The sequence below is a fragment of the Macaca mulatta genome, chromosome 5 (genome assembly GCF_049350105.2).
Source record: "Macaca mulatta isolate MMU2019108-1 chromosome 5, T2T-MMU8v2.0, whole genome shotgun sequence".
Taxonomy (NCBI): domain Eukaryota; kingdom Metazoa; phylum Chordata; class Mammalia; order Primates; family Cercopithecidae; genus Macaca; species Macaca mulatta.
In genome coordinates, this window is record NC_133410.1 from 64,767,779 (window position 1) to 64,792,747 (window position 24,969).

Genomic DNA, 24,969 nt, shown 5'->3' on the forward strand with positions numbered 1-24,969 from the left:
GATAAATTGTATGATATTTAAATTATACGTCAACAAATGATACAAAAATATATGGACCATGTTTCGTCATTTTATCTTTACTTCTGTGTCCAATGGACTGCAGAAACATGACCTTTCACTGTTACAATTCTGGACACTCTTCTAAAATATATTGCATAAGACAGATGGTATGTCCATACAAGATCCTTGATATTAGCTGAAGGATAGCACTCATAAACATAAATGGGAAATTAATCACATCTGTGTAAATAGGTCATTTACCTTCATTTGTCTCCTTGCCATCCACATGCTTGGAATGTTGATTTAATGATATTGTATGTACTTTGAAGTATAAGGGTTACATTTTAACTTCTTGGTTAATTTATCTTTGGATATAACCATGAGAAATGACAGAAAGGATCAGCAACTGGAAAACAAGCATTGCATTGCACCAGGATGTCTGTGAAATGGACTTCAGTAATTCTGCTAATACAACTGAGCTTTTACTTTAGCTCTGGGAGTTGTGGAAAGGTGCTGGTGTGGGCGGCAGAATATAGCCATTGGATGAATATGAAGACAATCCTGGAAGAGCTTGTCCAGAGAGGTCATGAGGTGACCGTCCTGGCATCTTCAGCTTCCATTCTTTTTGATCCCAACAACTCATCCGCTCTTAAAATTGAAGTCTTTCCTACATCTTTAACTAAAACTGAGTTTGAGAATATCTCCATGCAAGAGGTTAAGAGATGGATAGAACTTCCAAAAGATACATTTTGGTTATATTTTTCACAAATGCAAGAAATCATGTGGAGGTTTGGTGACATAATTAGAAATTTCTGTAAAGATGTAGTTTCAAATAAGAAATTAATGAAGAAATTACAAGAGTCAAGATTTGACGTCGTTTTTGCAGATGCTATTTTTCCCTGTAGTGAGCTGCTGGCTGAGCTATTTAACATACCCCTTGTGTACAGTCTCCGCTTCACTCCTGGCTACATTTTTGAAAAGCATTGTGGAGGATTTCTTTTCCCTCCCTCCTACGTACCTGTTGTTATGTCAGAATTAAGTGATCAAATGACTTTCATGGAGAGGGTAAAAAATATGATCTATATGCTTTCTTTTGACTTTTATTTCCAAATGTATGACATGAAGAAGTGGGATCATTTTTATAGTGAAGTTCTAGGTAAGTATTTTTTTTTCAATCTGTAACTTATTTGTCTCTTTGAAGCAGAGCTTATATAAAGCCTTAAAGTCAGGGTAGTGGGGTTTTGGTAAGTGAATTTATAAAACGAAAATACAGGATGATCTATCAATCTCACAAGTATTATAGAAAAGCTTAAATTACAGGGTCAGTTAAAACTGTGTGGCCATGTTTCACACAGAAAACCCCAGGAAATCATAAACCTATGTATTAGTGCCTCTAAGACTTTAAGTAATTACTCATCTGTTTTAGTATACATTGTTTTACATCTTAAAATCTGTAAAACCCATCAAATAACATCTTACTGAATGCATAGATTTAGAATGAGTAGTTACACATTTTTCTACAACTATCTATATAACTGCCAAAATTATTTTTTTCTGTAAAGCTTAGTTTTCTTATTTAGAAATCAAACGATATTCCCATGTTACCAGAAGTTTTCCTTCACAGTAGAGAGAGAGAATGTCTATATCTCTGATGCAAAAATCATCAAAGATAATTTGAAGTTTCTAATGTTTCTATACTCTTTCATTAAAGAATTGGAAACCATTCATTTAGAGACCAATCATCTTATTGGAATGTGAAGGTTGTTATGTCTACATAGTTGCTTTTCAAACTATGTCTCTTTATTAAAAGATATAAGACAGATTAAGATTGAGTACAAATCTTTATTTCAATAATTTCTCAAAAATTTCTAGCTATAATTTACAAATATATTTACTTAAAGATAATATTATTAAGATCTTAGCTTGCATCTAAAAGAGTACAAAGTTTTCATCCATAATCTCCACATAGTCCACAGTTCACTTGAAGAACCAAAGATAAAAGGATTGGCTTAACGAGTTGTGTAAACTAGAGTATTTCTTAGAAAATTATTTTTATAGGTACCGTAGAATTAATTGAATATGGAGCTCAAAGAGTTGTTTAAATGTCCATATGCTACTATTGAAGCTTTAAAAAGAAAAGAAATTGGTGTTTAATTCTCTGTGGCTTATTTTAATAATTATTTATGATTGTGAGTATACTGATGTGACATTAGAGATGTAACTTAACCTCACAATTCTCCTACTATTTTCTTATAAATATTCATGGGCAAAATAAAAAATACATAAATTAAATTATGTCTGTAAATGAACATATGCATATATTTTTCAAAGCACTGACGCTTTTGCCTATATTTTTGACTTCATTTTTCTAACCCCTTTCAAAAAATAACCTAATGTAATTATCTTGTGTCATCCACCTTTTCTTTTCTTTTTCTTGTCAGGAAGACCCACTACATTATCTGAGACAATGGGGAAAGCTGACATATGGCTTATTCGAAACTCCTGGAATTTTCAGTTTCCACATCCACTCTTACCAAATGTTGATTTTGTTGGAGGACTCCACTGCAAACCTGCCAAACCCCTACCTAAGGTAAACATACTGTCATTGGTTTTATTTTGTTGGCTTTGAAGTTTCAGTAGAAATGATTCTACAGTCTTCATTCAGAGTGTTTGACTTACCCTGAAAGAAAGATGGGAAGTGGGTGGGGTAAAGCAGATACTAATTAGAACTCATGTACATAGTGATATCATCACACGTATGTGAGTTTTATGAGTACTACTAATAGAGGGGAATACTAAGAAGACTTCAAAAATAGAGTTGGTTGTATTAAAGTCTTCATTATTTAACACCTAAGAAGGTATTGATCATTCATTCAAATAATATTTACAAAGGGATTAGCACAAAACACAGGTAAGTGCACAATTTTCAGTGAAAAAAAAATGGACTCAGTTTCTGTCCCCACATACCTTACATTCTACTTCAAAAGATAGAATATGTGCAAGTAATAAAAATTATATAAAAACTATTATCTCAAGGAAAAACCCAATGACAAGAAAGCATCAGTGGAGATAATAGAAAGTATCCTGGAGTCACTGATTACTAAGATAAGAGCTGAACAATGCACAGGAATAAGTAAAAGAATGATGGGGAGAGATAGACAAAAGAAGGAAAGCAGGTAAAGTCATCAGGATAGTTCTCAAGTCCTCAGGTTTTATTTGCAGGGAGAGACTAAGAATCAGATGATGCTGAGAGGCAAATTAGAGCCAGATACATATTAGGAGTTGAAATATTTTTTAAGCACATTGAAAAACTGTGAAAAAGAGTTAACAAAGAAAGCTATATGAAAAGATTCTCTTCTTTAAGAAGAGCTTTCAAGATATTCAATGATTAAATTGCAGGAGGGTCAGAATAAAGAGCCAGCCATTCAGGAAATTTTGCATGGATTCAGGTAACAGATGATGGAGAAGTGGACGAGTATGTTGATAGAAATAATGATATCTACATTTAAAAAATAGCGACAAATTTATGTTGTGTTGTGTGGAAAAATATTAACACAGAAAAACACTTGAAATGTCTCTGACCTGTAGTCAGTTACTCAGAGATAGTATTTATTTTGTAATTATTATTATTTTGCTATTATTACTAATAGTACTAATTACTTAACATGTGCAGGTCACTTGAGATATCATTCTTCATTTAACAGAGCCAGATTTTTCAGTACATCAAAATTATATTATCTTGCAAAGTCATAGTTGACAGACACCATGTGGACTTGATTAAAACTAGACATATCAGTTTATCAGTTTTGACAGTAAGATGAGCTATCAGGAGAACCCGCTCCTGATGTTTAACGTGGGTTCTTTTCTATTTCCTGTCTCGGCTGGGTTGAGAAATAAAGAGAAAGAGCACAAGAGAGAGAAATTTAAAGCTGGGTGTCCGGGGGAGATATCACATGCCATCAGGATCCGTGATGTTCCCGCAAGTTTTATTAGCGATTTTCAAAAGGGGAGGGAGTGCACAAATAGGATGTGGGTCACAGAGATCACAGACTTCACAAGGTAATAAAATATCACAAAGCAAATGGAGGCAGGGCTAGATCACAGGACCAAGAATGAGGTAAAATTAAAATTGCTAATGAAGTTTTGGGCATTGTCATTGATAACATCTTATCAGGAAACAGGGTTTGAGAGCAGATAACCTATCTGACCACAGTTTATTAGGTGGGAATTTTCCCCCACCTAATAAGCCTGGGAGCACTATAGGAGACCGGGGCTTATTTCATCCCTTAGGCTTCAACCATAAAAGACGGAATGCCTTAAAAAGGGGCTGTCTATAGGCCTGCCTTCAGGGCGCATGCTTTTCTCAGGGATGTTCCTTGCTCAGAAAAAGAATTCAGCAATATTTCTCCTATTTGCTCATGAAAGAGGAGAAATATAGCTTTCTTTCATCCAGCTCACTGGTGGCCAGTTCAAAGTTACCTCTCTTGTTCCCTGAACATCGCTGTTATCCTGTTCTTTTTTTAAGATGCCCAGATTTCATACTGTTCAAACACACAGGCTCTACAAACAATTTGTGCAGTTGACACAATCACAGGGTCCTGAGGCGACATTCATCCTCCTCATCTTACGAAGAAGATGATGGGATTAAGAGATGAAAGTAAAGACAGGCATAGGAAATCACAAGGATATTCATTGGGGAAGTGATCAGTGTCCATGAAATCTTCACAGTTTATGTTCAGAGATTACAGTAAAGACAGGTGTAAGAAATTATAAAAGTATTAATTTGGGGAACTAAAAAATGTCCGTGAAATCTTCACAATTTATGTTCTTCTGCCACAGCTTCAGCCAGTCCCTCCCTCTGGGGTCCCTGACTTCCCACTGCAATGAGTTAGTTAAAATTCTAAAATTCTCTCATAGGTAATGAGGATCTTCACCAGTATCACAGCTTAAAACACTTCCTCAACAAAATAAATGTGTTCCTGTAATATTTGCAGACAAACTCAGTTTCACTTGATCTTACTAAAGCATTTAAATCATTCTTCATTGAGACCCCAGGGGTTTACATATTACAGCATAAACATACCCTATGAAAGCAGATGATTTTTGTCGTATGACAAGTAACTCATTAAAGCTCCCTGTGCCAACTTGTCTTAACATCATAGCTGCCTGACAGAGAAGCACAGAGATAATGAACAATGCATGTATAATAAAGACCAAATAATTTATACCACTTGTATCTGAATAGTGTTCTTAGTTTCAATATCAAAAAAATTCTGTCGGCATATTAGATTATATTCTTTATGAAAGAACACAATAAACTCATAAATTTTAAATTCATATCACACTTTTAAAACCTGTGTACAAAGCAAGCATTCTTTATTACATTATTAAGTAATCTCTTAAAAGATAATTTTTGTCCACATAAAACTGAGATTTTATTCCTTTGTTAAAAATCAATATCTATATTGAATGCAAATTGCATGGGCTTTATATGATAACTTTCTCAAGAGACAAAAGCTGAGGTAAGACTAATGAAAAATCTATGCCACCCTGCCCTACTCTTGAAAGATGTCCCCACTCACACTAAGGGAAACCGATAGAGTCAGTAGGAAGGGGAAGAGAGTAGGACTTGTAGAAGGACAAGAAAAAGGATGACTAGTAGTACAATAGTGATAATTACTACTATTAGCTGTTGTTACTAATTTGCAGAAAGATTTGAATGCAAGTCAGTGGTTGTGAAACCAGTTCTTTGTTTATTATGTAAAATAATTGCTAACCCAGGTTGCTTTCATTTCAATTAAATATTAGATTCTCAGACAATTTCTATATAAGAGGATAATACACAACAAAATGTATCAGGTGTTTAAAAATGAATATTGCTATAAGTTTTATACTATATTCAAATGAAATCATACAGAGAAAAAATTAATTAAGGTACACCTATTCGACATTATGGAAAATATGCATGAAATTAGCATTGGAAGTAGTCCAACATCTTAAATGAAGGAATGATTAAAAACTTATACAGTGTGCATACAATAGCATTACAATAATTTTATCAATGAAATATTCAATTACACTGTCAGCTGTAATACAAACAAAGGGAGTTAGAAAATGATAAACGTAACAAGATGACAAGTTTTTGCAGGAGGAAAATGCATACACAATAAGATTAACATTTTCTAAATAAGTGTCACATGTGTACATTGAGCTATATAAATAGGACAAAAGCCATGATGAAAAAACATATTTTACATAACTAATATCACAACATAAAAATTTTAGGAAAATTTTATTTAAAAAAATTTTTCATGCTTTTATAAAATTTCTTACATTAATCTTATATTATTTTTATGATGTTATCACAGAAGAAGAAACAACCAGTCCATATCCGTGATGAATCTGTAAACAGAGGTTAGGTTCCTTCAACACTGCATGGATAAACAGGGCTCTTGGCATCAAGCTAGTGAGGTGAAACACTGAACACCAGTTACAGTAAATATGGCTACAGTCAACTGTAATCACACACAATACCTAGATGCCCCAAGTATTACCTGGAATAGCAGTACAATGACTCTTACCTTAAGATTAAAAATCATATTTTAAAAATGCTCTGTAATATGTGGTCTGCACAGTTAACATTTGGACATTTTTTCTTTGTTTTGTTAAGAACCATAAGGAAAAGTTTTACCACAATGATTAAATCTGAAAGTATTTAAGTTTAAATATTGGCATTCATTGGAGAACAAGAGTCAGAATAATTCACAACCGATTGCAGCCAAGCACATGGTCACCAGGATTGTAATGTGGTGTGAATGAGCTACTCAAAAGAGAGACAAGATCTCCCCTGCAAAAAGGTCTGGTGGCCTCTTCTATTCTGATGCAAGTGCTGCCTCTGAGACACAACAAAGTGATGATGAGAGTTCCTCATATGCAGTAATAAATAGTACATTAGTTTAACAGTGTGATTTCAGGTCAATAGGTGCTCCACCTAAACAATAACCTGAAAATATGGTCATTTAACTATGTAACTGTATAGTGTACAATTCTGTATTATAAATAAGACTCCTGGACTAATTCACAGAAATTCCAAATTACAATACCCGACTCCAGAATGTCAGTGGTTCTTAACCATCAGCTTTTATTTTTGTTTAGTTTTTCAAAAACTACCAGAAAACTCTGACAAACTTTAAGTGAAGTATAAAGCATTGTAGAGAAACATAAATGTAGATATAAAGTTATCCCAACAGTGAGCAGCTTATCCTCAGAGCTCGTAGTGAGGGAAGTAAACACTAATGGCTTCCTAATAAAAGAATCCTACAGAAAACCTGCCTGAAATCAACACAAGTGATTTAGTAGAACGACAATATAGAATTAAAGCTGAGTGGTGCCACTTTCCAAGAACGTATATTAGTAATTTTAGTATTATAAGAGAAGAGTTTGTGTGTAATATTTTTAACATTATCTCCCTGACTACAATGTAATAGCTCCATTTCTTTTCTCCCTTACACACATGCACACAAATACATACACATACACACATAGTTACACAAATATCCTTAGCAGCATCTACCTATCTCACATTTTGTATCTAATTGCAAAAACCCTGAGTGATTGAGTCAGTTAGAAAATATTATTTACTCCAATGATTACTCAAAATACCTGATTTTCTCTCTTTAGTAATTTGTCCCAATTCTTTCAGTAGGGCCTGCTGTGCTGTTACTCTTTTGTGATGAAACAAATTCTTTTTTCACAGGAAATGGAAGAGTTTGTACAGAGCTCTGGAGAAAATGGTATTGTGGTGTTTTCTCTGGGGTCAATGGTCACTAACATGGAAGAAGAAAGGGCCAACGTAATTGCATCAGCCCTTGCCCAGATCCCACAAAAGGTAAGATGAAGTGTCTTACTGGTGTGGAAAACTACTGAAAGAGGCTGCTAAAGTTTGTAAGTAATCCAATTATAGAAACTTCTAACAACTGTGAAGTTGGCCAAAAGTTGAAAAATTAGAACAAGGATATTCCTGGAGAAACAGTGATAAGTTTGAAAATTGTGGTTGCATTTAAAAAAAAAATGTTTTTAAGTATGAACATTCCCCTATGTAAATATGCGGACAATAAATTGTATGGAGAAAGGTATTAAAAAAGTGTTTGGAGACTTTTCACCTCCTGTCCCATAAAATTTTGAATTGTGTATGTGATCTACATGGAAAGAATATTAAAGAGTAGATTGAACTCTTTATAGCCAAATATAGCCTTAAATATGCTTGTATAGCATCCACCGACAGAAGTCATAGTTGTGCCTCAGACTTAGAGGTTGCATGTGGCCCTGGGGGAGTTCCTACCCTTGGTATGCACAAGTGGTTTCTATTAGCATCAGTGGGAACTCACTGCTCCATATGTATCCACCAAAGGCAACCTCAGACCCAGAGTTATTTTTAATTTCTGATATTAACACTCATACATAGTGCTGAATTTAACTCAATATATTTCAGGCAAGTGAAAATGGTGCTTAATATAGTCTTTAGAATGACTTTCAGGTGTTTTCATAAAAAAATGTGTATCCAGAACTGTTTCCTTGTAGAAATACAAGTAAGACTTATGATCATTTTCTTCAGAACAGTTTTCCTAATCTCAGCAGTATCCAATGAGTGAAGAACACTTGACTGATTCTTGGGCCATCTCTATTACTTATCGTACTCTGGAAGCTCTTGGTGAATGTTTACTATTATGGAATGTAATATTTCTATTTGCACTTTAAGTCAGATGCTTATATAAAATACTTGACAAGTGGAGAAGATTGCCTCTGTTAGTAATTATGCGGTATATACTTTATTTAAAGATCTGTGGTAGTATAACACGATTGAATGTCGTTAATTTAGGAATAATAACTGCCACATGTGGGGAGCAGGGGAGTAAGGAAAATGAATTCCAATCCTGTGATTAAAAGTGTAAACTATAGGCCAGACATAGTAGCTCACGCTGGTAATCCCAGCGCTTTGGGAGACCAAGGTGGGCGGATCACGAGGTCAGGAGTTCGAGACCAATTTGGCCAACATGGTGTAACCCCATCTCTTCTAAAGATACAAAAAGTGACCCAGGCATGTTGGCATGCACTTGTGATCGCAGCTACTTGGGAGGTTAGGGCAGGAGAATCACCTGAAGCCAGGAGGCAGAGGTTGCAGTGAGCCAAGATTGCACCATTGCACTCCAGCCTGGTCAACAGGGTGAGACTCCATCTCAAAAAAAAAAAAAAAAAAAAAAAAAAAAAAAAAAAATTTAAACTATAGACTCCACTGTAGTACATTTCAGGATCTAGAAGTTTTATTTTTGTAAAGATGGAGTTTGGAAGATATTGCTAATGTAATTTACTTCAACTTATGGAACAAACTTTTTAAGTATATTAATAAATATTCCCATATAGTTACTTTTATACATTTTTAAAATAAACTTTATGGATATGAAAAATTAAAAAAGAAACATCCTGACTAAAAATTTAGCTGTTGAGTAAGCACTAATTATCTCAGATATTAGTTCAAAATCAAAAATATACATGAACAATGCTAAAATAATACAGAGGTTGTTGTTCATTGATAATAAATTTGGCATTAATAGCATAATCAGGAATAAATTTATTCAAGAAATGTAGGTGAAGTTTTGGTATTACCATGATATTGGGGTCAGGTAAGAGATACCACCAAATTCTCCCCCTGTCATTTGACCCTTTCGTTTAAGAATTCCTGAGGACACTGTACACACTACTGGTGTTATCAGAAAAGGTTACATTTTAATAGGTAACTTCACTAGCACAATAACAATAGCAGGTATTTCAAAAAGTCTCACATACATCATGCAGTTTAGGCTTGCTGTGTAATCCAGCCTTTTGTACTTCCTGTACATTTTTGAAGAGGTGTATCTGAGTAATGTTCAGGGTACTATTTAGAGAAAGAACAGCCTAGGCTGACAGACAACTTGTCCAAGTACCCACACAGTTTCAAAATTAGTAACTTAAACATAAAATGTCTTGGCTATAGCAGAACATATTAATCACTGTTGTCAAAGCTTTGTAGCACGTTGTCTCAGTGTTAATAATCAGTTGACCAAATTCAGCAAACTACAATTTTGAGTTTATTCAACAGCTGTATTTTTATTCATGATACCAACAGGTTCCTCATTTCTATGCCAAAAAGTATCCAAAGTTAGAAACACTGATAATACTCTAAATTTGTGTCAAAAATGGTCACTTGAAATTTATTTTGGAAGTAGTGCTTGATAATTTATAATTCCAATGAAGTTATGCATACTACCCTTGCAGCATTAATCTCTTTCTTATAAGTAGCTTATTTATGTTCTTGCTATTTTGTCAATCAAGGGACAACAGGCTCTAACATTATAACCTACACACAAGCAAGTACGTGTGAACTTGTCAAATTACTCAAAAAGAAATGAATACATTCAAATTAAATTTGGAAAATGAAAACTAATATAAAATACATAAAAGAAAAGAAGCACGCAGGTCATTATGAAATTAGTTTTTTACACTAGAATTATAATGAATAGTTAAAATTTTTATACATTTCTTAGAATATTTTTATTTTTATTTTTTATTTTTATTTTTTTTTAATTTATTTATTATTATTATACTTTAAGTTCTAGGGTACATGTGCATAACGTGCAGGTTTGTTACATATGTATACTTGTGCCATGTTGGTGTGCTGCATTTTTTTTTTAAATTTATTTATTATTATTATACTTTAAGTTGTAGGGCAAAACCACAATGAGATACCATCTCACACCAGTTAGAATGGCGATCATTAAAAAGTCAGGAAACAACAGGTGCTGGAGAGGATGTGGAGAAATAGGAACACTTTTACACTGTTGGTGGGATTGTAAACTAGTTCAACCATTATGGAAAACAGTATGGCGATTCCTCAAGGATCTAGAACTAGATGTACCATATGACCCAGCCATCCCATTACTGGGTATATACCCAAAGGACTACAAATTATGCTGCTACAAAGACACATGCACACGTATGTTTATTGCAGCACTATTCACAATAGCAAAGACTTGGTGTGCTGCACTTTTATTTTTAGCTTTTATTTTAAGTTCAAGGGTACGTGTACAGTTTTTTTTACATAGGTAAACTTGTGTCATGGGGGTTTATTGTACTGATCATTTCGTCACCCAGATATTCAGGCTAATATCAGTTAATTATTTTTCCTGATCCTCATTCCCCTCCCACCCTCCAGCCTCCAATACACAGCAGTGTATGTTGTTCCTGTCTATAGGTCCACATGTTGTCATCTTTCATCTTCCACTTATAAGTGAGGATATGCCATATTTTTATTTCCATCCCATTGCTAGTTTGCTAAGGATAATGGTCTCCAGCTCCTTCTGTATCCCTACAAAATACATAATTTTGTTCTTTTTTTTATATTCAGTAGTGTATATGTACCATATTTTCTTTCTTCAGCCCGTAATCAATGGGCATTTAGGGTGATTCCATGTCCTTGCTCTTGTAAATAGTACTACAATTAATATACCTGTGCAAGGGTCATTACAAAAGAACAATTTATGGTCCTTTCGTTACATACTCAGTAATGGGGTTGCTGGGTTTCATGGTATTTTCCCCTCTAGGTTTTTGAGAAATCACCACTGTCTTCCACAATGGATGAACTAACTTACATTCCAACCAACAGAGTATGAGCAAGCCATTTCTGTACAACCTCGCCCACAGCATGATATTCTGACTGGTGTGAGATGCTGTCTCATCATGATTTTGATTCGGATTTCTCTAATGATCTGTGATGTTAAGCTTTTTTTTTTTTTTTTTTTTTTTTTTTTTTTTTTTCTCATATGATGGCTGGCTGCACGTAGGTTTCTTCTAAAAAGTGTAACAATTTTTTAAATACTTGAACTTTTCATTGATAATCCGATTTTTTCTAAGGTATTATTTTGGAAAATCATGATTTCCTTATGTGCCTAATTATAAAAGTTGAGAAAATTAAATGTGAGTATTCTATTTATATCACTCTTTGAGTAGTTCTGATTTACTAACATCCCTTGATCTCGTTCCTATCCTTTTACAGTTCTAACATTACATAACTTTTGAATTCCACTCATGGAATAAGATATTTTCTTTACTGTAACAGGTTCTGTGGAGATTTGATGGGAAAAAACCGGATACCTTAGGCCTCAATACTCGGCTCTATAAGTGGATACCCCAGAATGACCTTCTAGGTAAGACTCCGGTGAACAAATACTGGATATATTAGTAACAGCACATTAGAGTGTTAAGAGTTAATCATGAAACAAGCTTTTTGAATATATGATTAGGAAAAACAAAATGTAACTTCTTTATATTTATTTACCAGTCCTAGGGGAAAAAGAATACGCTATAATTATTGGCATTTTATGATATACACTCACATTCTTTATGGTCAGAATCAGCAAGAATCTTTATTTCAGGTGTTACTACATCTCACAGAACTTTTCAATAACTTCCTGAGGTATCTCTCTGTCTCCTATTTCTACAACTTTACACCTGTTGTTTCCTCTCCTGCAGGGTTATTTCAAATGCCACCAAAAATAATAGCTTTTCTATCACCAGTGATTCTGTATTTTCTGAAGGATTAAATTGCTAATCTTAATCTTAAAGTGATGACATCATGATGAAGTGTGACCTGTCCTTCCTCAATCCTAGCACCACGAACAACCCACTGCCTGCTGCCTTGCACACCCCACATATCACATTCTGTGACTGCACTTAAAACAGCAGTTCACATCATGCCCATCTCTTGCTGTCTTCTTTATTGCACACTTAAAAAATCTAGATTGCACTTTTTCATTAGTCCAGCTGGAACTCTTGTATTGTTCTGCAGTCTGAAGTCACACACACCATGCAGCCTTCACTTGCATACCCAGCACAAGTACGTGTTTTTCCTCTGAAGTCTGAAAAGCAATAGCAAATTAGTTCAATGTGTTATCTAGAAAACACTGTCACTTTCAGAGCCTTTCATTGTGCATCTCATTTTATTCCTATGAATAATTTTGCTAAAATTCATGCAATCCTAGGTCATCCAAAAACCAGAGCTTTTATAACTCACGGTGGAGCCAATGGCATCTACGAAGCGATCTACCATGGGGTCCCTATGGTGGGCATTCCATTGTTTGCCGATCAGCCTGATAACATTGCTCACATGAAGACCAAAGGAGCAGCTGTTAGATTGGACTTCGACACAATGTCGAGTACGGACTTGGCGAATGCACTGAAGACAGTAATTAATGATCCTTTGTGAGTAGAACAATATTTTTCACTAGGTGGTATTTATACATAGCTTCTCTTGTCAATAGTGAGTGTGAGTTTCATCCTTTTTATAAGAGAGTAATTCTGAAAGAATTTAAATGATTTAACCAAACAGAAATCTGCTTTTATTTTGTATTAGTTATTTAAAAATTGTATTTGAAACCCATATGTCTAATGAATAGCCAGTTAGTGAAACAATTTTCTACACAAAAATACTTTTAAAAGGATATAGAGAATATAAAAAATACATTTATTATTATTATTATTATTATATTTTAAGTTCTAGGGTACATGTGCATAACGTGCACATATGTTGTTACATATGTATACTTGTGCCATGTTGCTGAGCTGCACCCATCAACTCGTCAGCACCCATCAACTCATCATTTACATCAGGTAGAACTCCCAATGCAATCCCTCCCCCCTCCCCTCTCATCATGATAGGCCCCAGTGTGTACTGTTCCCCTTCCCGAGTCGAAGTGAACTCATTGTTCAGTTCCCACCTATGAGTGAGAACATGCGGTGTTTGGTTTTCTGTTCTTGTGATAGTTTGCTAAGAATGATGGTTTCCAGCTGCATCCATGTCCCTACAAAGGACACAAACTCATCCTTTTTTATGGCTGCATAGTATTCCATGGTGTATATGTGCCACATTTTCTTAATCCAATCTGTCACTGATGGACATTTGGGTAGATTCCAAGTCTTTGCTATTGTGAATAGTGCTGCAATAAACATACGTGTGCAAGTGTCTTTATAGCAGCACGATTTATAATCCTTTGGGTATATACCAGGTAATGGGATGGCTGGGTCATATGGTGTTTCTAGTTGTAGATCCTTGAGAAATCGCCATACTGTTTTCCATAATGGTTGAACTAGTTTACACTCCCACCAACAGTGTAAAAGTGTTCCTATTTCTCCACATCCTCTCCAGCACCTGTTGTTTCCTGACTTTTTAATGATTGGCATTCTAACTGGTGTGAGATGGTATCTCATTGTGGTTTTGATTTGCATTTCTCTGATGGTGAGTGATGATGAGCATTTTTTCATGTGTCTGTTGGCTGTATGAATGTCTTCTTTTGAGAAATGTCTGTTCATATCCTTTGCCCACTTTTAGATGGGGTTGTTTGTTTTTTTCTTGGAAGTTTGTTTGAGTTCTTTATAGGTTCTGGATATTAGCCCTTGGTCAGATGACTAGATTGCAAAACTTTTTTCCCATTCTGTAGGTTGCCTGTTCACGCTGATAGTAGTTTCTTTTGCTGTGCAGAAACTCTTTAGTTTAATTAGATCCCATTTGTCACTTTTAGCTTTTGCTGCCATTGCTTTTGGTGTTTTAGACATGAAGTCCTTGCCCATGCCTATGTCCTGAATGGTACTACCTAGGTTTTCTTCTAGGGTTTTTATGGTATTAGGTCTAACATTTAAGACTCTAATCCATCTTGAATTAATTTTCGTATAAGGAGTAAGGAATGGATCCAGTTTCAGCTTTCTACTTATGGCTAGCCAATTTTCCAAGCAACATTTATTCAATAGGGAATCCTTTCCCCATTTCTTGTTTCTCTCAGGTTTGTCAAACATCAGATGGCTGTAGATGTGCGGTATTATTTCTGAGGACTCTGTTCTGTTCCATTGGTCTATCTATCTGTTTTGGTACCAGTACCATGCTGTTTTGGTTACTGTAGCCTTGTAGTATAGTTTGAAGTCAGGTAGTGTGATGCCTCCAGCTTTGTTCTTTTGACTTAGGATTGTCTTGGAGATGCGGGCTCTTTTTTGGTTCCATATGAACTTTAAAGCAGTTTTTTCCAATTCTGTGAAAAAACTCATTGGTAGCTTGATGGGGATGGCATTGAATCTGTAAATAACCTTGGGCAGTATGACCATTTTCACGATATTGATTCTTCCTATCCATGAGCATGGTATGTTCTTCCATTTGTTTGTGTCCTCTTTTATTTCACTGAGCAGTGGTTTGTAGTTCTCTTTGAAGAGGTCCTTTACATCCCTTGTAAGTTGGATCCCTTGTAAGTTGGATTCCTAGGTATTTTATTCTCTTTGAAGCAATTGTGAATGGAAGTTCATTCCTGATTTGGCTCTCTGTTTGTCTGTTACTGGTGTATAAGAATGCTTGTGATTTTTGCCCATTAATTTTGTATCCTGAGACTTTGCTGAAATTGCTTATCAGCTTAAGGAGATTTTGGGCTAAGACAATGGGGTTTTTTAATATACAATCATGTCATCTGCAAACAGGGACAATTTGACTTCTTCTTTTCCTAACTGAATACCCTTGATTTCTTTCTCTTGCCTGATTGCCCTAGCCAGATCTTCCAACATTATGTTGAATAGGAGTGGTGAGAGAGGGTATCCCTGTCTTGTACCAATTTTCAAAGGGAATTTTTCCAGTTTTTGCCCATTCAGTATGATATTGGCTGTGGGTTTGTTATAAATAGCTCTTATTATTTTGAGGTACGTTCCATCAATACCGAATTTATTGAGCGTTTTTAGCATGAAGAGCTGTTGAATTTTGTCAAAAGCCTTTTCTGCATCTATTGAGATAATCATGTGGTTCTTGTCTTTGGTTCTGTTTATATGCTGGATTATGTTTATTGATTTGCGAGTGTTGAACCAGCCTTGCATCCCAGGGATGAAGCCCAGTTGATCATGATGGATAAGCTTTTTGATATGCTGCTGAATCCGGTTTGCCAGTATTTTATTGAGGATTTTTGCACTGATGTTCATCAGGGATATTGGTCTAAAATTCTCTTTTTTTGTTGTGTCTCTGCCAGGCTTTGGTATCAGGATGATGTTGGCCTCATAAAATGAGTTGGGGAGGATTCCCTCTTTTCCTATTGATTGGAAGAGTTTCAGAAGGAATGGTACCAGCTCCTCCTTGTACCTCTGGTAGAATTCAGCTGTGAATCCATCTGGTCCTGGACTTTTTTTGGTTGGTAGGCTATTAATTATTGCCTCAATTTCAGAGCCTACTATTGGTCTATTAAGGGATTCAACTTCTTCCTGGTTTCGTCTTGGAAGAGTGTAAGTGTCCAGGAAATTATCCATATCTTCTAGATTTTCTAGTTTATTTGCGTAGAGGTGTTTATAGTATTCTCTGATGGTAGTTTGTATTTCTGCGGGGTCGGTGGTGATATCCCCTTTATCAATTTTTATTGTGTCTATTTGATTCTTCTCTGTTTTCTTCTTTATTAGTCTTGCTAGTGGTCTGTCAATTTTGTTGATCTTTTCAAAAAACCAACTCTTGGATTCATTGATTTTTTGGAGGGTGTTTTGTGTCTCTATCTCCTTCAGTTCTGCTCTGATCTTAGTTATTTCTTGCCTTCTGCTAGCTGTTGAATGTGTTTGCTCTTGCTTCTCTAGTTCTTTTAATTGTGATGTTTGAGTGTCAATTTTAGATCTTTCCAGCTGTCTCTTGTGGGCATTTAGTGCTAATAATTTTCCTCTACACACTGCTTTAAATGTGTCCCAGAGATTCTGGTATGTTGTATCTTTGTTCTCATTGGTTTCAAAGAACATCTTTATTTCTGCCTTCATTTTGTTATGTACCCAGTAGTCATTCAGGAGCAGGTTGTTCAGTTTCCATGTAGTTGAGCGGTTTTGATAGAATTTCTTAATCCTGAGTTCTAGTTTGATTGCACTGTGGTCTGAGAGACAGTTTGTTATAATTTCTGTTCTTGTACATGTGCTGAAGAGTGCTTTACTTCCAATTATGTGGTCAATTTTGGAATAAGTGTGATGTGGTGCTGAGAAGAAAGTATATTCTGTTCATTTGGGGTGGAGAGTTCAATAGATGTCTATTAGGTCTGCTTGCTGCAGAGATGAGTTCTATTCCCGGATATCCTACTTAAAGTCTCCCATTATTATTGTATGGGAGCCTAAGTCTCTTTGTAAGTCTCTAAGGACTTGCTTTATGAATCTGGGTGCTCCTGTATTGGGTGCATATATATTTAGGATAGTTAGCTCTTCCTGTTGAATTGATCCCTTTACCATTATGTAATGGCCTTCTTTGTCTCTTTTGATCTTTGATGGTTTAAAATCTGTTTTATCAGAGACTAGTATTGCAACCCCTGCTTTTTTCTGTTCTCCATTTGCTTGGTAAATCTTCCTCCATCCCTTTATTTTGAGCCTATGTATGTCACTGAATGTGAGATGGGTCTCCTGAATACAGCAAACTGATGGGTCTTGACTCTTTATCCAGTTTGCCAGTCTATGTCTTTTAATTGGGGCATTTAGTCCATTTACATTTAAGGTTAAGATTGTTATGTGTGAACTTGATCCTGCCATTATGATATTAACTGGTTATTTTGCTCGTTAGTTGATGCAGTTTCTTCCTAGCCTCGATGGTCTTTACATTTTGGCATGTTTTTGCAATGGCTGGTACCGGTTGTTCCTTTCCATGTTTAGTGCTTCCTTCAGGGTCTCTTGTAAGGCAAGCCTTGTGGTGACAAAATCTCTAAGCATTTGCTTATCTGTAAAGGATTTTATTTCTCCTTCACTTATGAAACTTGGTTTGGCTGGATATGAAATTCTGGGTTGAAAATTCTTTTCTTTAAGAATGTTGAATATTGGCCCCCACTCTCTTCTGGCTTGGAGAGTTTCTGCCGAGAGATCTGCTGTTAGTCTGATGGGCTTCCCTTTGTAGGTAACCTGACCTTTCTCTCTGGCTGCCCTTAAGATTTTTTCCTTCATTTCAACTTTGGTGAATCTGGCAATTATGTGTCTTGGAGTTGTTCTTCTCTAGGAGTATCTTTGTGGCGTTCTCTGTATTTCCTGAATTTGATTGTTGGCCTGCCCTACTATGTTGGGGAAGTTCTCTTGGATGATATCCTGAAGAGTGTTTTCCAACTTGGTTCCATTTTCCTCCTCACTTTCAGGCACCCCAATCAGACGTAGATTTGGTCTTTTTACATAATCCCATACTTCTTGCAGGCTTTGTTCATTTCTTTTTCTTCTTTTTTCTTTTGGTTTCTCTTCTCACTTCATTTCATTCATTTGATCCTCAATCGCTGATATTCTTTCTTCCAGTTGATCGAGTCCATTACTGAAGCTTGTGCATTTGTCACGAATTTCTCGTGTCATGGTTTTCATTTCTGTCATTTCGTTTATGACCTTCTCTGCATTAATTATTCTAGCTATCAATTCTTCCACTCTTTTTTCAAGATTTTTAGTTTCTTTGCGCTGGGTACGTAATTCCTCCTTTAGCTCTGAGAAGTTTGATGGACTGAAGCCTTCTTCTCTCATCTCATCAAAGTCATTCTCCGTCCAGCTTTGATCCGTTGCTGGCGATGAGCTGCGCTCCTTTGCCGGGGGAGATGCGCTCTTATTTTTTGAATTTCCAGCTTTTCTGCCCTGCTTCTTCCCCATCTTTGTGGTTTTATCTGCCTCTGGTCTTTGATGATGGTGACGTACTGATGGGGTTTTGGTGTAGGTGTCCTTCCTGTTTGTTAGTTTTCCTTCTAACAGTCAGGACCCTCAGCTGTAGGTCTGTTGGAGATTGCCTGAGGTCCGCTCCAGACCCTGTTTGCCTGGGTGTCAGCAGCAGAGGCTGCAGAAGATAGAATACTGCTGAACAGTGAGTGTACCTGTCTGATTCTTACTTTGGAAGCTTCCTCTCAGGGGCATACTCCGCTGTGTGAGGTGTGGTGTCGGTCTGCACCTAGTGGAGGATGTCTCCCAGTTGGGCTACTCAGGGGTCAGGGACCCACTTGAGCAGGGAGTCTGTCCCTTCTCAGATCTCAACCTCCGTGTTGGGAGATCCACTGCTCTCTTCAAAGCTGTCAGACAGAGTCGTTTGCGCCTGCAGAGGTTTGTGCTGCTTTTGTTGTTGTTGTTGTTGTTGTTGTCGTCATTGTTGTTGTTGTTGTGGTGGTCATTGTTGTTGTTTAGCTGTGCCCTGTCCCCAGAGGTGGAGTCTACAGAGACAGGCAGGCTTCCTTGAGCTGCTGTGAGCGCCACTCAGTTCCAAAAAATACATTTCTTAAAATTTTGACATAATGAATCCATAGTAGAAAGGAGGAATAAATTAAATAATATAATAAATATTTTAATTAAATATCTAAAATGCCTCAGAACATGATGATTTTCCTGCTGAAAAATTAACTTTTATTATTATCATTATTGTAATGGACTTGAAATTGAGATTTAATTTTGATACCATAAAATCCTCCTCTTTGTGGTATAAACTCCAAATATATTTACTATGTTTACAGAGCCATGAAGCCATCATTATCCCATAATTTTAGAACATTTTTATCAGCACAAAAGAAACTGCAAAGACACAGAACTCACTTCCTATGACTACTCTGCCCTAGTCTAACACTAATTTGTTTCCTTTCTCTAGAGATTATTCTCTCTAGAGAAATTTCATATAAATGGAATTATACAGTTTAGGGTGCTGTGTAAATGATGTTTCACCTAGCTTAACTTTTTGTTGTTTTTTATGGTGTTTGTTTTATTCATGTTGTTGTGTGTTTTAATACTTCATTTCTTTTTATAGCAGTTTAATATTTTTCAGTAAGGATATGTCATATTTTAGTTGTTAACTTCTCAGTTCATTGGCCTTTTGATTGTTTCCAGTTGTGGTTACTAGGAATATTGCTACACAAGTTTTTGCATAAAACTGTTTTCCTTTCTTTTGAGTTGATACTACAAGTGGAATTGCTGGCTCATGTGGGAACTGTATGTTTATGAAGAACTGCTAAACTCTCTTCCAAAGTACTTGTTTCATTCATCACTACCACCAGCAGTACAACGTGGTTACAATTCCTCCATACTTTTGCCAAACGTGTCGTTATCTGTCTTTTTGTTAAAGCCTTCTTAGTGGGTGTAAAATGATCTCTCATCCTGGTATCAGATTGCATTTTCATTACGGCTAAAGACATTGAGAATCCTTATATGTGCTTACTGATCATTCATGTATCTTCTTTGAAAACATGTCTACTACAATCCTTGGAACATTTTTAAACTTTGCAATTTGCCTTATTAAGTTTTAGGAACTATTTATATATAATGGGTCATGTCAGATATATAATTTTTAAACATTTTGTCCCATTATTGGTGCACTAAATTTTCCTTTTTGATGATGGTCTTTGAAACACAAAAAATACAATTTTAAGTTAAATTTTTAATATTTTATTTTTTCACACCCAAAGATATCAATGTGCAAAATTCCTTGCAGAGTCCAGCAACCATCGATTCAGCATTTATAACTACTATCAATAATGCTTTTAAATAAGGAGGGTATCATCTAAAGGAATACTTTAAAAATATTTCATCACAAAAAAAGAAGGTTAATGAATGATTAAAAAAAACTTTTAAAGAAGATAGGAAATAATTGAAAAGAAACACAAACCAACTTGGACAAATAGAAAAAATATATATAAAGCAAGCTGGTAGATATAAATGTGATTATATGAATACTTTTATTCAATCTAAACAGACTTAAAAAAAGAGCAAATAATGGGTAAAGACATAAAACATTTGAAGAGCACAATTAACAAATGGAATCTTATAATGTAAAGTGATACACACACGAACATGTGTACATATACAATACACATATATGTATTATATATATCAACTGGAAGACACATTTTCTTAGAGCATGTCGAATAGTTACTTGATGTGATATGTGGTGGGTAATAACTCAAGACTTAGTAAATATAATAAGATTTAATGTCATAGAAACTGTGTGATGCAGTCATAGTGGAAGTAAGGGAGGTTATAAAAACTATAGCTAACATATCTTTACATTTTAGAGATAAAAAAAATACACTTCATAAAATGTTAGAGTCAAGAACTGGATCATAATTATGCATCTACTTTTATCTCAGCAATTCTACTCTCAATTATATACCCAAGAGATATGTATAAATATATAAATATAATACCATCTAGAAGAATGTTTATGACAGAATTATCAATAGAGTCTAAAAATTATTACCAACCCAAATATGTATTAATCACAAAATGATGAAACAATCTGTGCTTTCTCAATCAACAAAATACTACACAGCAATGGAATTACAGAAGAACTGCTACATTAATAAAAGACACTAATTAGTACATATTATATCATTCAATTACATAAACAAGAAAACTAAGGTATGCTATTCAAAGTCAAGCTAATATTTAATTGGAGGACAAAAGCAGTGACTAAATGGATCAGAAAAAGAGAATAATTCTAGGCAGGTTGTGATATCCTATACCACGATCTGAACAGTAGGTAAGTAGATATCTTCACCTCAAAATAATGTTCAGGATGATCTTACATTTTTGAACTATTCACTTAGTGTACGTATATTTATCTTTTGTATTTAATACTTAAATGTTTATTTCATGAGATATATAATGCATTTTAAAACTCTAGAAATCAAATAGCAAAATAAGCACAGAAAATGACGAAAATCCTAGAGGTTCCATCATAGTGTGGTCAGTAAAAGCCTCTCTTAGAAGTAACATAAGAAGGAAGCCATAGAAAGGGAGTGAAGCATGCCTAGGGTTGTAGCAAGAGAGAATACTCCAAGAACAGGAGAGAGGGAAAAAAATGTGTGAGGTGCTAAGACGAGAACACCTTTGGGAGCTTAAAGAAAAAAATAGAAGGCCAATCTAGAAGACAGTGTGCAGGGGGAAAGTGTTAGGAAAAGAGCTTGCCAGTGTCAAACAATGTAGGGTTCTGTAGACCAAATAACATAGTTGGATTTTATTCTTTAAATAATGAGAAGCCAGGCAAAAGTCTTAATCAGGGGAGTGCTATAAACTGACTTTAATTGCAAAAAATCATTCTGGCTACAGGGTGGGAAACAGTAGGAGACAAAACAGTAATGTAGAAGCAAAGTGGCTAGCTATGAGGAATGTCACTCACCATGACACAATTACTTTTAGGAACTTAGAGATGATAATTCTCATATTGCATTTTCACGATCTTTCTTAGCACTTAAAATGGTTCATGATGTTGAGCACATTCTCATATGTCTGTTTGAGATCTAACAATGTAATTGAATTGTTCATAATACAAAGGACAAATGTTTAAGGGATGAATATCCTATTTTTCAAGATGTGATAGTTTCACATTGTATCAAAACAACTCATATACCCCATATTATATACACTTAATCTGTACCCAAAAAAACTTAAAATTAAACAATTAAAAGCAAATTAAAATGCCTTATATTTTCTCTGCTTCAAAAAAAATTAACTTTCTCACCTAACATTCAATTTCTACTTTAGAAAATATTTGTCAATGAGAAAAGTCCAATTTAAAAGCCAAACTTTCTATGATGACTCAAATTAAAGTACACAAATTCTATGTCAATTCTTTGACATTTACTTTGAACTGTTTGGCACTTTAAAAGCCTTTCATAAACTTGATATGCACAGACACATTAACTTACTTTCAGTGTTAGCAAGGGAAGAGATCACTCCTCATATTGCCTTATGCCCAATTTCTGCCTCTAAAGAAAAAAGAAGTAAAAACTAAAAGGCAGAAATGAAATGAACAAGCAAACAGCCTGGTGCCACACTCTGGGCCTGATAGTTAAAGATTGACCCCTGACCTAACTGGTTATCTTCTCTATAGATTACAGGCATTTTATGGAAAAGCATTGTAAAAATGCCTGTCCTCTTCTGTTCCGTTCTGATTACTGGTGCATGCAGCTCCCAGTCACGTGCCCACTGCTTGCTCAATCTATCACGACCCTCTCATGTGGACACCTGTAGAGTTGTGAGCCCTTAAAAGGGACAGCTCGCTTGGGGAGCTCAGTTCTTGAGACAGGAGCCTTGCTGATGCTCCCAAATGAATAAAACCCTTCCTTCTTTAACTCGGTGTCTGAGGGGGTTTGTAAAAGTCTCTTCCTGCAACATTAGTATCTTTATTTTTATCCTTCAGATATAAAGAGAATGTTATGAAATTATCAAGAATTCAACATGATCAACCAGTGAAGCCCCTGGATCGAGCAGTCTTCTGGATTGAATTTGTCATGCGCCACAAAGGAGCTAAACACCTTCGGCCTGCAGCCCATGACCTCACCTGGTTCCAGTATCACTCTTTGGATGTGATTGGGTTCCTGCTGGCCTGTGTGGCAACTGTGATACTTGTTATCATGAAATGTTGTCTGCTTTGTTTCTGGAAGTTTGCTAGAAAAGGAAAGAAGGGAAAAAGTGATTAGTTGTATCTGAGATTTGAAGCTGGAAAACCTGATAGATGAGACTACTTCAGCTTATTCCAGGAAGAAAGGTTATGATGCAAGATTTCTTTCTTCTTGTGACCAAAAAATAAAAATAGAAATAGAAATAAAAATATTTTTAAAATTTACTTTGTCAAATAAAAATTTGTTTTTCAGAGATTTACCAGCCAGTTAATGGTTAGAAATATTTTGTGGAAATGAAGAAAACACTTCAGAAAACACAAAATAATGTAAATCCATATGAGCTTGTATTGATATTTGTTGAACTTATATTGAAATTTGTTGTTCTAATTCATAGTTTACACAAAAAAATATTTACTCAGCTTAACTGTATTTCACACATTCTACATAAACACAAGAACATGAAGAAGTCTACTGACAGTATCAGTGCGGTTTTGCACATACTCAGAATAATTTGGCTTCATTTTGAACAAGATTGTATTGTTTTAACGGCTACTAAAGAGACTATTACATAGTGAAATTGTATGGAAAGTCTCTCTTCCTTTTGATATTTTAAGATGAGTAGTATTGCCATCAACAGAACAAAGCTGGATGGAGAATGACTTTGATGAATTGAGAGAAGGCTTCAGTCAATCAAACTTCTCAGAGCTAAAGGAGGAACTACGTAACCAGTGTAAAGAAAGTAAAAACCTTTAAAAAAAATGGATGAATGGATAACTAGAATAATCATTGCAGAGAAGACCTTAAAAGAACTGATACAGATGAAAACCATAACACAAGACCTATATGAGAAATGCATAAGCTTCAGTAACTGACTCGATCAACTGGAAGAAAGAGTATCAGCAATTGAAGATCAAATGAATGAAATGAATGGAGAAGAGAAGTGTAGAGAAAAAAGAGTAAAAAGAAATGAACAAAGCCTCCAAGAAATATGGCTTTATGTGAAAAAATCAAATCTATGTCTGATAGGTATGCCTGAAAGTGCTGGAGAAAATGGAATCAAGTTGGAAAACACTCTGCAGGATATGATCCGAGAGAATTTCCCCAACCTAATAAGCCAGGCCAACATTCAAATTCAGGAAATACAGAGAACGCCACAAAGATACTTCTCAAGAAGAGCAACGCCAAGACATGTGATTGTCAGATTCTCCAAAGTTGAAATGAAGGAAAAAATCTTAAGGGCAGCCAGAGAGAAAGATCGGTTTAAGCACAAAGGGAAGCCCATCAGACTAACAGCAGATCTCTCAGCAGAAACTCTCCAAGCCAGAAGAGAGTGGGGGCCAATATTCCATATTTTTCAAGAAAAGAATTTTCAACCCAGAATTTCATATCCAGCCAAATTACATTTCAGAAGTGAAGGAGAAATAAAATCCTGTACAGACAAACAAATGCTTAGAGATTTTGTCACCACCAGGCCTGCCCTACAAGAGATCCTGAAGGAAGCACTAAACATGGAAAGAAGGAACAACAGGTATCAGCCATTGCAAAAACATGCCAAAATGTAAAGTCCATT

At 35.4% G+C, this 24,969-nt stretch overlaps 1 protein-coding gene and 1 long non-coding RNA gene across 2 annotated transcripts; one reads left to right on the forward strand and one right to left on the reverse strand.

Moving 5' to 3' along the window:
* Positions 1–415: 415 nt before the first annotated feature.
* On the forward strand, positions 416–23,495 carry UGT2B9*2 (UDP Glucuronosyltransferase 2 family, polypeptide B9*2; the record flags this gene model as incomplete). The annotated part of the gene is given in 6 exon segments (NM_001033027.1): positions 416–1,156; positions 2,442–2,590; positions 7,757–7,888; positions 12,152–12,239; positions 13,074–13,293; positions 23,198–23,495. Coding segments are annotated over 6 exon segments (1,590 nt in total). The 3' UTR covers positions 23,478–23,495.
* Positions 12,433–22,765, reverse strand: LOC144341173 (uncharacterized). The gene is made up of 2 exons (XR_013417955.1): positions 22,704–22,765; positions 12,433–12,950 (listed from the first exon to the last, which is right to left on the reverse strand). It is a non-coding gene; the product is annotated as an uncharacterized LOC144341173 (long non-coding RNA).
* Positions 23,496–24,969: the final 1,474 nt, after the last annotated feature.